This window comes from Ictidomys tridecemlineatus, chromosome 5 (assembly GCF_052094955.1).
Source record: "Ictidomys tridecemlineatus isolate mIctTri1 chromosome 5, mIctTri1.hap1, whole genome shotgun sequence".
Lineage (NCBI taxonomy): Eukaryota > Metazoa > Chordata > Mammalia > Rodentia > Sciuridae > Ictidomys > Ictidomys tridecemlineatus.
In genome coordinates, this window is record NC_135481.1 from 35806605 (window position 1) to 35820718 (window position 14114).

General features: G+C 43.1%; 1 protein-coding gene across 1 annotated transcript; it reads left to right on the forward strand.

Annotated features, from left to right (window-relative positions):
* The first annotated feature begins 267 nt into the window (after positions 1 to 267).
* Patl2 (PAT1 homolog 2) lies at positions 268 to 14114 on the forward strand. The gene is given in 17 exon segments (XM_040275387.2): positions 268 to 468; positions 3489 to 3593; positions 3895 to 3985; positions 4536 to 4750; positions 5335 to 5410; positions 6198 to 6333; positions 6831 to 6896; positions 7117 to 7258; positions 8753 to 8873; positions 8960 to 9057; positions 9400 to 9453; positions 9557 to 9690; positions 9849 to 10008; positions 10503 to 10643; positions 12202 to 12299; positions 13059 to 13208; positions 13914 to 14114. Coding segments are annotated over 17 exon segments (2007 nt in total). The 3' UTR covers positions 13933 to 14114.

Sequence of the window (14114 nt, forward strand, 5' to 3'; positions counted from 1 at the left end):
ATTTTGAGACAGGATTTCATTCAGCTGCTCAGAGCCTCACTAAGTTGTTGAGGCTAGTTTTGAACTTGCAATTCTCTGCACCACTGTGTCTGGCTCCTATCCCTTCTAATAAACTCATGCCTGTTACTCTGAGTGACATGTCTGGAATCTTTCTGACTTCATCGCAAGAATCTGGGTTTGAAGGGAGGCCTTCACACTGCCTCAGTTTTCCGGAAGGCCCTAACCCTGTAACTGGAAAGAAGGAAGGGAAAGGGAAGAAAAGAAAGAATGGGACAGGAAGCTGCCTTAATCAACAATGTCCTAGACCAAGGGAGTGATCCCCAGGGAATAAGCGCTGTAGTGCAAAATGATGAAAAGAGAGGCCTTGGAAAAAATCCCAAACTCCCCACAAGGCTAAAAATTGCTGTTTCTGAAACCCAAACTAGAAGACTGGAAAGTTTAAGACAAGAGTTTGAAGAGGCAGTCAAGGTCAGATCTTAAAGTTCCCTAAGCCTCACATAAAGGACAGGAAAAGAGAGTCCACTGAGGTACTTTAAGTTGGGAAATATCTGATCTGACAAGAGGATTTGGAATCATCTGCATGTGAGCAGTAGAAAATGGGAGTGTATGAGATTGCCCAGGGATCTTAGGTTGCAGAAAATTTAACCTTTTAGGGATCTGTGTTCTCTAGGAAAATGTGATGAAAGGTATAACTCTCCAGAAAAAATGCATGTTAAAAAAAATCACATAAAATATAGACAATTTTTAGGGAATCCTCAGATTAAGAATCTTTGATATAGAGGGGGAAGAGAAATAAACTGAAGAAGAAGATATTTAAGGGATTGGAAGAGGATAACAACAGCAGGAAAGGAGTGAAAGAAAGATGACCCAAGAGACACAAAATCAACCGGGCAAGGTGGCACTTGCCTATAGTCCCAGAGCAACTCAGGAGGCTAAGGAAGGAGGATTGCCAAATTCAAGGCCAGCCTCAGGGGTTTAGTGAGAGGCTGTCTCAAAAAATAAAAAGGACCAGGGGCTGGGACTGTGGCTCAGTGGTAGAGCACTTGCCTAGCATGTGTGAGGCCCACTAGGTTTGATCCCTGGCACCACATAAAAAAATAAAAATAAAATAAAAAGGACTGGGCATTACTGGTGGTGCATGCTTTTAATCCCAGAAGTTTGGGAGGCTGAGGCAGGAGGATCACAGGTTCAAAGCCAGCCTCAGCAATTTGGCAAGATTAAGCAATCTAGAGAGACCCTGTGTCAAAATAAAAAAATAAAAAGAGCTGAAGGTGTGGCTCAGTGGTTAAGCATCCCTGGGTTCAATTCCTGGTACCTAAAAATAAAATTTAAAAATTAAAAAAAAAATTAAAAACACCGAGGATATAGCTCAATGATAGAAATCCTGGGTTCAATTCCAAATAGCATCAGAGAGAGAGAGAAACCTGAGCCTAAACTGTCAGTGAGCTATGAGAGGATAAAGATTCAAGGAGGGTGTATTAACAGCATTGGAGGGCATAGAGAGTTTAGCTAAATTCAAGATTAAAACATTTCTTTTACAATTATGGTTCAGAAATCACTGGTAAAGGTACTGAGAATAGTTTCTAAGGAGAGATGGGTACCAGTTTTTATTGTTGTTGAGCATTTCTCTGTATGTAAAACCAATCTCCTCTGCTTGGCTCATTGGGATGTTTAGTCTTTTCTAAAAAAGTGTTGCCCAAATATAGGGTAGAAAACAAAGCCAGTTAAGATCTTTAAATTGCTGCAATTTTTGTCTTTTGATCATGTATAACTTTATTAAAAAGAGGAGGGCAGGAGGTGTAGCTCAATAGTAGTTCCAATACTTAGCACATGCAAGGCCCTAGGCTCAATTCCCAGCACAAACACACAATGCTTCAAAAAGAAATTTAAAAAACAGAATAGATTTATAACCATTAAAGAAACTGAAATAATGGAATAAAGTTCTCCTCATGAAAGTGGGACAGTTCTTAGCATTTTAAATGTATTTTTTTTTAAATATTTATTTTTCAGTTCTTGGCAGACACAACATATTTGTTTGTATGTGGTGCTGAGGATCGAACCCGGGCCGCACGCATGGCAGGCGAGCGCGCTACCGCTTGAGCCACATCCCCAGCCCATTTTAAGTGTATTTTAAAAAATCAGATTCAACAATCATGTCTGCCTGCCTGTATTGCTTTTTTCTTTTCTTTTTTTTCCCTCCCTCCCTCCCTCCCTTCCTTCCTTCCTTCCTTCCTTCTTTCTTTCCTCAGTCTCCCAAGTAGCTGAGATTTCCAACACCACTCCTGGCTTGTATTTCTTATTCTGTGGGAAGCTCTAAGAAGCCACAGGAAGTATCTATGAAAATTCACTGTTGTCCCAAGCCTAGCAGAGTCCTGGCACAAATGAAACTTGCACTAGCCAATTTTCTTAAGACCCTTTAGAATACAAATCTGCTTGCAGAAAATGTTTCTCCCTATGACATTGTCTCTCAAACAACCTAAATGAATTACTTCTGAAACACTGACATTCATCCTTTGGCTCTTTTGTTAATAATGCCAAAGTAAGTTATTAGAAAATTTGGGAGATAAGCATTTCCCAAAGAGCCTGAATTCAATTCAGATATTTGAAACAATTTTCAGCAATTATCAAGCTACTTAAATGTGTTCCTCCACCCATATGGTTCTGACCTGCTACAGAACATTTGAAACATTTTTTTTTCCTTTAAAAGCACCAAGAATACTGGTCTTCTAACCATGACAGTAGGGCTCTAACTCACATTTGTGGTATAGAGAAATTAGCTTTGTTTTTATTTTATTCAGATATTCTACAGAGTCTTGGTTTCAGCTGAACACAGGATGTGGGCACAGACCCAGGAACACTAAAGGGTTAGATAAGGTTTAGATGTGTCTTAAGTTTTGCCTCCAAGCACCAGTGGCATACTTTTTGTTGTTGTTGATTTGTTTTTTCTCCTGAGTTTCTGGACCAGTTTTTTTTTTTTTTTTTTTTTTTTTTTAGAGCAGCCAAGAAGATAAAATTTTGTGTTACCTCAGGCAAAAGTGTTTTACCTTAAAGATCTGGCTTCTAAATTCACAGGAGTCTTTCATTCATTACAACTGTGTAGCCGACTTAAACTCCTGTGACTGGGGAAAGGCAAGCAGCCCCAGTTGGCCTTGATGGAGCCTCAAGGGCACTGCCCTGAAGCTCTGTGAACTTGATTGTTAAAGAAACTTCCTCAGGGTGCACTCAAAGCTAATCTATCCAATTTTCTAGGAGCTAAACCTGGGTGGGATTAAATGGACCTCAATCTTGCAAAGTCCAATAAAGAATGTGGGAAATGGGGACCCTCTTTTTAAATATCTGCCCCTAAGATTCCAATAAACTATCACAAACTTGGATGGTTAAAAGTGCAGTTTATTTCTCTTTCCTGATCAAGAGGTTTCTTTCTCATTAGATTATGTTCTCATACTTCTAATAAGTCTCAGGATTGAGGGATGCTTGCCCTTTAACAGGTAAACAGGGGAGGGGCTGGGGCTCTTAAAGCCAAGAACAGCAAGCAGTCTCTGGCCCAGGCTGCCATGGCTAACCTGAGCAGAAAGGACAGCAACAGTCAGGCGGTGAGTGTCAGCAACAAGGTGTCAGGATACACAAATGGTAGCCAGTGGTGGTCATGTGTGAAGTGCTTCTCTTCCAACTCCTGGCCCTATTCCTTATTTCTCTCCCTTTGCAGAGCTGGGATGGTGAGATTTAAGGGTGGCGGCTTATGGCAGTCTGAGAACCCAGGGTCTCACTCCGTAATACCTAAGGTCAATAATTCTCTGACCACCTTCTAGGAGAAGAGTGGTTATTTTAGAGAACCATGCCATCCTTACTGACCGGGGGGGGGGGGGGTGTCTCTGGGTCTCTTTCTTGTCGCAGGTTTACCTTCCAGAGGCTGACAATGCTCTCTCAGTGGAGGACACAGACATGCAGGAAGCCTCCCAGCCTGCCAAGATGAAATGCCTTGAAGGTATCACCAAATGGACTATGGTGTCCACATAAAAAGTTCGGGCATACAGAGGCTTGCTGATTTGCTTGGGCACCCAGAACAACTGGAAGAAATTCCAAACTCTTCCACATGCTAGCCACATCTCACAGGCACCTAAGATAACTTTTCTGGCTCTTATTTTCCCATCTACATAGTAATTTATTAACAGATTCATTGACAACCTTGTAGGAACAAATACATGTAAAATATCTGTCAGGGTTAAATTACAGGGAGTTGGAGCAGCTGGCACTTCAGTTAAAGAGGAAACAGAAGGGCTGTTGGGTGGGGGAGAACAGGTGGAGAAAGAAGCCTGTAGAAGCACTCAATGAGGCCACTGAAGATGGGATGTGAAGGTGCCTGGCACCTGCCAGGTTCTGTTTTCTTTAGTGGGGGATATTTGGGGCACCCTGAGAACCCATAGAACAGAGGTATTGGTTGAAGGCAATTCCAGAGATGGTTTTTGAACATAAATGGTATTGAATAGCAGCCCCTTAGACAAGACTTCTCACACCTGAGGCCCCATCTTCCACAGATTCACACTTATCTCAAGGGCCTGGCAAGTTCTGTGACCCCTTGGCTCCTGAGGAAGAGCTGGTATCTGCCTCCCAATTGGAAAAAGAGGAAGAAAATGAAGAGGAGGTGGAGGAGGAGTGTCTGGATCCAGATCCAGATCTGGCCGCAGATCCAGAGGAAGAAGAAAATAATCTTCGGGATCCAGCTCTACTCAGTGCTGTCCATAACACACAGGTACCATGGCAGTAACAGGAGGGGAAAGGATTGTCCTGAACAGTTTGCAGCTCAGACCGTGATTAAATATACCTCTCCTCTCCTCCATTCCTAAGACAAGTTCTGAATTAACATTTTCTGTTTCATCCTTGAACCTGATTTAGGGACTCTCTCCTTTCCTCTTTCCTCCTGTCTGCTACTAAAGTTTCTGATGCTGTCCTTAATTTGAAGCCAGATCTTACCTGGGTTGTGCATCACCACAGGTAAAGGCCCTGCTGCTGCTGATTCACCTTTATCTGAATCCCTTTGTCCTGCTAGTCCATTCCTGATATTTGTTCGTATAAGCAGGGAAGATAGACGAGGACTCTCATATAAAAATGAGGTAACTCAGACCCTCTTTCAACTACTTCTGAGATAATAGTCTTCCTTCTTAATGGAAAGAAGGAACTTGGCACAGTTGAATTCAAATATGAAGGAGGACTAGGTTGGATATTGAAATGGCTGGCTTTGCTGTCCCCTCCCACATCTCCATGGACACAAGTAAATGTAGAGGACGTGATGCCATGAATGCCCTATTGAATCCAAGTTTTTCCTCCTTGCTCCAGAGAGGTCTGCTCAGCTCCTCTAGAGTCAAGGCCTTGGGGATATCACCCAGTTCCTTGCACTTTCTGTGGTAGGTGAGTCTTCTCCACCCTATGAAGAGAGGCATTGAAAGGCACATGTTCATCACATCACTGGCTGCTGAGGAGTATTTCATCCCGGAGTGTGTTGAGTGTCCCTCTGCACAGCTGGGACTCTTGCATTGGTGTCACCACTGCACACTGTCACATTCATTATGTTCAGTCTACCTTTCTCCATCTCAAGATAAAAACCCCAAGTGATGTACATATGGGAGGTAGGAGCAGCTCCATGTAGAGGAACATGGTAAATGGCAACTATGCCCAGTCAGGGGCACAGATGAACCAGGCATTCAAATAAGAAAGGACAAACTAGATCTCTACTTCTACTTTATGAAACATCAGAGAAGCAGCACTGAGTTTAGGGCTAGAAAGAGTCCTGCTCTCAATTAACTGAACATTGGGAATATGGCCTGGGAGGGAGGAATCCAAAGATCAGGAAATACTGCAAGGAAAACTAGAATGGAATTACAGCTCTGATGAGGTTGTGAAAAAGAGACAGATAAGCTCTGCTCCACCGCCTGAAAATAACCTGAGAAGACTGTTACTAAGAGAATAAGAGGCATTGAAAGGCACATGTTCCTCACATCAGGGACTGAAAGCAGCTTCTTAGGAGGTAATGAACTCTGTTGAAACAAGGCAGGAACCAGTTTGGCTTGAGAGATCCCTAACACAGAAAAATGTGGTCAAGGGGGAAAAAGCAGGTGAGATGGAAGAGGAACTGGGGCTGAGCAGCATTCTCTTGGTGGAGAGTCCCTCTTCCAGATCTCCTAATTCCTCTTGGTGCCCAGACCATCTGTTGCCAATTCCTTTCCAGCCTATATTTCCTAGCACCAGCTCTCCAGCCCGGCAATTTGGACCTGAACAGCCCTTACCAGACCCACCTCTCTTCTGCAGCCCACAGACTTCATGCCCACCTCGGCTCAGGTACTGGTTCATGGTGCCCAGGCCCCCAGTGTCAGGACAAGCAGAGTTCCTCCTAGAAATATCAGGAGATGATGGCTGAGGAGGGGTGGGTGCCATTCTACCAGTTGCCACAGAAAAAATTACTGATAGAAATTTAATAACAGGTTTGAAGCATAGTCCAAGCTCCTCCTCACAGAGGAGGAAATGGAGTGAGGCCCAATGAGGTAAAAATTTGAAGTCGTCTAGTATGGCAAAACTAAGGCTAGGACAAATCTGACAAGCAGGGCAAAAGATTTCCTACTGTGCTAAGGTTTTTCTGCAGCCAAATTGCAGGAAAATACATCTTGGGGGTGTGAGGATTGTGATGTTTCATGTTGGCTTTTTTGAGGAAGGCACATGAATAAATAGGGTTCTCTTTGATGTTCACCTGAATCTACCCTGGGCCAAATGAATGGAAGGGGTGGGCAAGCAGAGACTTTACTTCCACCTAGCTCAAGTTTCCTTTTAAGTCTCCACAGTCATCTGACCCAGCTCCACCCTCAGCATCAACGGATCTTGCTTCAGCAGCAGAGTCAAACGCCAAGGTAAAACCTAGATGCAAAACAAGGTTGAGGGAAGCCTATCTGCATGATGGGTATTCCCCTGTAGCCAAGTATTTTGCCCAAAGCCCCTGCACTCTTGAATTGTGCCTACCACTGCACCCTGCCCCATCTTTTTCAAAGAGTGGTGAGCAGTAAAATGCTCTGGGAAGTTCACTTTGGCAGGGGTGGGTAGGCCTGAAGGTATATTTCTCCTGGCTCGAAGTTCCCCTGTCAAGAAGCCTTGGTCTCAGCAGTCAGATCCGTATGCTAACCTCATGACCAGAAAAGAAAAGGACTGGGTGATAAAAGTGCAGATGGTTCAGCTGCAGAGTGAAAATCCCCGCCTGGATGATTATTACTATCAGGTGAGCCTCAGGGCCCCAGCTTTTGACCTTGAGCCCAAGTGAGCCAGGACTTCACTCCACTGGTTCAGCTCATGGAGACCATGCCATTCAGATGGGAGAGATGATCACTAAAGAACAGGAGTCATATTTCTCATGTTGACATACCTAGTTCTTTTCCTTTTATTCTACACTTCAGCCAAATAGGATTATTTATAATTGTCCAAACACACTTGGATTTTGTTTCTATCTTTTGCTGAGAATTTCACCTATTTACCTGAAAATATGTACTTTCTTACCTTTGCATCCTTTTGTGAATCTTGTTATAAACATCTATTCTTTTTAGGTCTAAAAGCGAAGGAATCTTATCAATGGTGAAATTCAGTTTGTTGAACAAATGCTTGCAGACACTTTGTTTCCCCCTACTTCTTACCTCCCCTCTATTTGTGCTGCAGACTTTTGTGCACTTTGTCCACAGGTTTTGGGGCTATCTGGGCTGTTTTCACTTTTTCAACATCCATGAGCTCCCTACCAACATTCCCACCTTCACTTCCTTTTCATTTACATTAGTTTCAGATTCTTCCTTTCTTTTTAGTGAGCTTCAAAAATCGTCCCCTTCCTGTCATGAAAGTTTTGTTTTCTTGCCTTTTTGGCATTGCACCTAAATGAAAAAGCCTTACTCAAACTTTTTCCCCCCATTAACAGTTAGTGGCTTTTAGTTTAGGATTTCTCACTTTTAAGACGATGTGAGAGCTGATGCGCAAATCCACAGATGTATAGAACTGGTCCAGAGACAAGCTGACAATATCTCCCTAGTGCCAGTTCTGGACTTCTTAACCATCAGATAACTGATTTAGGACAGCACAAGTTGGGTCACAAGATTAAAATGGGGAGGGGAAGGACAGGTGATGCATGTACTTTATTGAAGAATGTATGAATGGTCAGATGCTGGAACAATTTTGCTTTCTGGCTCCACTTTGCTCTCCACCTTGTTATAAAGTAGCTTTAGCTAGCTTTGTTAAGTGCTTGGTATGAGAATCCCAAGACAGGTGACATGGGGCTTAAGGCACTTTAGAATAACTGCTAGGCAATGTGCGCATGGTGGCACATACCTTTAATCCCAGCTACTGAAGAGGTTAAGCCAGGAGGATCACAAATTCGAGGTTTGCCTTGAAAATTTAGCAAGACCCTTCCTCAAAACAGAAAACTGCTAGGTGCCAGAATCATTTCAGCAGGGGAAAAAATGCTGTATGTGCCTCTCATGACTCCTTTCTTGCAGTGGTTCAAATTGAAGGTTCTCTGGGTCAGGTAGCTGCAGGTTCTCTCTGTGAGGAAGGGGAAAACCTGGGATTGTGGCTCAGCATATGCGAGGTGCTGGGTTTGATCTCAACACCACATAAAAATAAACAAAAAATAAAGGTTTAAAAAAATGCTATATGAGAGACTGCTGTAGAAGAGTAGTTGAGAAGATAGTCACTTATGAGTTTTTTTTTTTTTTCCTATTCCCTGGACATACAGGAATATTATCAGAAACTAGAGAAAAAGCAAGCAGATGAAGAGCTACTTGGACAAAGGAAAAAGATTGACTCTCTTAAGCTGATAACACCTTACATTCAGAAAGCAGATGTTTATGAGTCAGGTAAGACCAGGCTGACTGACTGGCTTAGGTTAGACATCTGAATGGAGAGAGGGTGGAATGTGCCTCTCATGACTCCTTTCTTGCAGTGGTTCGAATTGAAGGTTCTCTGGGTCAGGTAGCTGTATCAACATGTTTTACCCCTCGTCGAGCGATTGATGCTGTATGTCATGGAACTCAAGAGCAGGTAAGAGGGCTGGGGTTGTAGCTCAGTGGTAGAGCACTTGCCTGGCACATGTGAGGCCCTGGGTTCAATCCTCAGCACCATGTAAAAATAAGTAAATAAAAGTATTGTCCATCTACAAGTAAAAAATATTAAACAAATAAAAAGCATTATCTTCCCAGAGCCTTTTTCATCTCCATTTGAAAGGTCTAGAATACCCTCATGTTTGAATTCCGATTGTGACCTAAGAGGGAGAAGGCAGTGTGCTCAGACTTTGTGTCCAGCCTTTCCAGTTCAGTTTCTAGCTAATCTGAGGCCTGGGCTGCAGCTGTGGTGTGTGGCTGATGGCCAGGGACTTCCTTCTAGGATACAGGAGATACAAGCAGTCAGAGGCTTCGGGTATTATCCCGGATTGAGAAGGTAAGACAGCAGTTCCTTGGGGAGGAGTTCCTGATTTACCTTCAAGAATAGGATATTTCTCAGTTACTTCCTCTTTCTCCTTTCCCTACCCACAATTTTTCAGATGTTCCTTCAGTTACTAAAAATAGAGGAAAGTCATAAGGATGGGCTTCCACTGTCCTGTTACTCCAGACAAGAGAGGAACCAGGTTGAGAAGCTCTTTCAAGCTTTAAAGAGCCAGGAGCAGAACAATCTGGAGTAAGTGTGGGAGGGCCTCACCGCAGCCCAAGAAGGAAAGGACCAGCAAAGACATGGGGCTTGCTGCTGCCCTTCCTTCCTGGCATGTAGTTCCTTTTCTTTTCTTTTCTTTTTTTTGTGCTGAGCTGAGCTCTGAAAATGCTCTCCTCTTCCTGCAGGGAAGTAGCTGATAGCTTCCTGCAGGTTCTCTCTGTAAGGAAGGGGAAAACCTTGGTAGCCCGGCTGCTCCCCTTCCTGCCCCATAATCAAGCTGTTAGCCTTCTTCTGACCATCACCCACAATCTGCCCCTCCTGGTCCGGAGGGATGTAGCTGACCAGGTACTAAGATATTCAGTGGAGAATAGGATGGTCTCCTGCATGATTTAGTGATCCTTCCTCCCCTCCATTCCCGCACCAGCCCCCAGAGATGCTAATAGGGTTCTGGGTAGTAAAGGGGTGGGGGTGGGACTGTCCCCACCATTCTCAGATAAGGAAATTACAGAATAAACTGTAAGAATAGCAGATCATCTTTCAGGTGTGATGTGCAAAAGAAAATGTGTGTACGGTTCCATAGATGTGTGCTGTGGTGTTTTGAAAGAAGATAGGGGCCCCCTGATAAGTGTTGAGCTCCATATTTTCTTCCCTCAGGGAACAGGTGGTACCACAGGACTCGGTGTTAGGGATGGAGATGAATAAATGGTGATAGGTCTAGAAAGTAACCTAGCCGAGAAGGTACCAAGAGCAGGCCAGCAAGGCAAAGGGGCTGGAGGCAAGATAAGACCAGGTGAAGTTGTACTGGAGTTTGATAGAAGTGCTTATTGATCTTCTTGCAGGCCCTACACATGTTATTCAAGCCTCTAGGCAAATGTATCAGTCACATGACCTTCCCTGAGCTCCTCCAAGGACTTCAGGGGCTAATGTTGCTACCACCTGGCTCCTCTGAACGGCCAGTCACTGCAGTACTTCAGAACCAGGTAACACATCTGGGAGTCTTTTCTTTCCATGAACAGCTTCCCAATTGGGCGCAGTGATGCACACCAGTAATCCCAGCAGCTAAGGAGGCTAAGGCAGGAGGATTGCCAAGTTCAAAGCCAGCCTCAGCAACTTGGCAAGACCCCGTCTCAAAAAAGGGTTGGGGATATGACTCAGTGGTTAAGCACCTCTGGTACCAAAAAACAAACACCCCAATACAAATAGCAAAAAGTTTCTTTTTGCTGTTTGATACCTTCCAAGTGGTATTGATGGTAAGGAATAAGGGAGGAATGTTTTCCTCTCTCCACATGTCTTGTTTTCTGCAGCACTTCTCAACTTCTATTGAGCACAGATTAACCTGGGAAGCTTACTAAAACACCAGTTTCTTTGTCCTATCCATCTGAAATTCAGGGATGGATGGATGGGTACGCATCTATTTCTCTACCTCTGTTACTGCCGGTGTGAGCTTCTTTTTTTTTTTTTTTTTCTAAAGAGAGAGAGAGGAGAGAATTTTTTTAATATTTTTTATTCTTTAGTTCTCGGCGGACACAACATCTTTGTTGGTATGTGGTGCTGAGGATCGAACCCGGGCCGCACGCCAGCGCACTACCGCCTGAGCCACATCCCCAGCCCCTAGTGTGAGCTTCTATAGCAATCTCTAAACTCTTATTTGCCTTTTGATTTGGTACCAGGGATCAACCCCAGCAGTGCTTAACACTGAGCCACATTCTCAGCCCTTTTTCCTTTATTTAAAGATGAGTCTTGGGGCTGGGGATGTGGCTCAAGCGGTAGCATGCTTGCCTGGCATGCACAGGGTGCTGGGTTGGATCCTCAGCACCACATAAAAATAAAATAAAAAAAGATGTTGTGTCCACTGAAAACTAAAAAATATTAAAAAATTCTCTTAAAAAAAAAAAAGACAGAATCTAGCTAAGTTGCTCAGGGCCTTGCCAAGTTGCTGAGGCTGGCTTTGAACTTGCCATCCTCCTGCCTCGCTGGGATTTCAAGTGTGGACCACCACATTTGGCCTTGTGTTCCTTTTAGTAAGACCTTCTAAGTCATTTATAAGTGTGTTTAAAAATCACATGTAAAACTATGATATTAGGTATATAATAATATAAGATAGAAAGTTTTAAAGGATGAGACTTGAGATGTGAAAGTTCTGATATTGTCTTCCAACATACCAGTGGATTATCTTGTGTACTACCCTCTAAAGACCTTTGCTTAAAGTAATGCTTCTTAAAGTGGAGTTCACAAACCACCTGTATCAGATTTCTGACTCCATTCCTGATCAATAGACAAGATTCCTGAGTTGGAGCCTAGGAGTGTACATTTAGTCAGCTCATAGAGAGGCTTGTGGAATGTTTGGAGCAGCTCAGATTCCTTGGGAAAGTCATGAATCCTTGGCTAACCAGAATAAAACTTGACAGTTCTTGTGGGTATTGGTCTTTATCTGTAAATGTGAACCTACCCTTTAGTTGGGAAGAAAGCACAGCAAGAGAAGCACTAAATGCCTACCACAAATCCATTTTGCCCTCAACTGTGTGTATTCACTTGCAGTTTGGAATATCTTTGCTCTATGCCCTGCTGAGTCATGGGGAACAGCTGGTATCTCTGGACTCTTCTCTAGAGGAACCCAACAGTGATCATACAGCTTGGTAAGATCATAAAGGCACATGGATGTTAGTTCAGTATCCTAGGGATGTGTAGGCTGAGCCAGATAAGAGATTTCTAAGTGGCATATTCAAGAATTTCTGAAAAGAGGATGGGTAGAGAAAGGAGAAATAGCAGGGTTGTAGCTGTTCTGCATTTTACCCCCCTTCTTATAATGCCCTAGAGAATTGGTTTTCCATGGAAGGCAGTGTAATGTAGAAATTAAGAGGGCAAGCTTTTGAGTTAAATAGACCCAGGTTCGAGTCCTGGTTATGTCACCTGTCAGCAATTTAACTTTGGGGCGTTATTCACTTCTTAATCTGTTCCCTCATTTATAAACTAAGGATGATGTTTCTAATCCTTTAGAGCTATTAAGTTTAAATAAGAAGCTGGGTATGGGGTTGAATACCTGTTAATCCCAGTGGCTTGGAAGGCTGAGACAAGAGGATCATGAGTTCAAAGTTAGCCTCAGCAATGTCAAGGTGCTAAGCAACTCGGTGAGACCCTGTCTCTAAATAAAATATAAAATAGGAATGGGGATGTGGCTCAGTGGTTGAGTGCCCCTGAGTTCAATTTTTTCCCCCTAGTAACAGCCTCCTCCCAAAAATGAAAGATTTATAAGCTTTAAGCATTGCATACCACATACCAAATTGCTATCTGGGGGCAGGGGTAATGAAGTACTGGTGGAAAGACAAGAAACCTTGTCCTAGAGTCCGTTTCCTGCATAAATATAAAAGCTCTGATGTGTTTCTTCTGTCTTCCAGGACAGACATGGTGGTTCTGATTGCCTGGGAGATAGCCCAAATGCCTACAGCCTCTCTGGCAGAACCCCTGGCCTTCCCCAGCAATCTACTTCCTCTATTCTGTCACCATGTGGACAAACAACTGGTTCAGCAGCTGGAGGCCAGGATGGAGTAAGTGATAGCAGAAACAAGGTTATAGCCCCTTGCTCAAGCCCAATTTACATTCTCTTTCCCTTCCCTACTTTCTTATAAAACTATGAGCATGGAGGATAATGTGCTTTAGAAGCAGTTTCAGATATTCTGGCATTTACTGAGTAACCAGTCTGGCCCAAATTTGGGCCTTATAGCTTGTTTCTTCTGCCAAATTTTATTATTCCTAGGTGTTGGGTCATTTATAGTGCTATTTACAGGGCAGAAATTAATCTGAAAAGTGAATTCATTCAAGAAACGAGGGGGAGACTGGGTTGTAGCTCAGTGGTAAAGCACTTGCCTAGAATGTGTGAGGCACTGGGTTCTCTTTAGCATCACATAAAAATAAGTAAATAAAAAAAGGTATTGTGTCCATCTACAACTAAAAATATTAAAAAAGAAACGAGGGGGCTGGAGTTGTGGTTCAGTGGTAAAGCGCTTGCCTAGCATGTGTGAGGCACTGGGTTCGATCCTCAGCACGACACAGAAATAAAGGTATTGTGTCCACCTACAATTTTAAAAAAATTTTAAAAAAATGAGGGACAACTATTCTAGGATATAAACATGAAATACATAGAGGTTATCTTTGTCCTCAGAATGGCCATCTGCTAGAAAGTCAGGTATTAAATCACATAAATAATTGTAAAATGGAATTGCGCTTGTGGTTAACATCTGTTCTCTTTGTAGGCTCACTTGGATCTACTGATCTGTTCTGGACTACTTATGTGGGAAATTAATCATCAGTGATCCAGAGAGTCTTAAGACAGTTCTTATGCATTCATATATTGGAGGATCCTGCCCCAAACATTTTCATATCCTTTCTTAGAATCTAAATGATGTGCCTAAAAATAAGGCATGACTTAAAATATAATTAAAGAGGTAATCAAA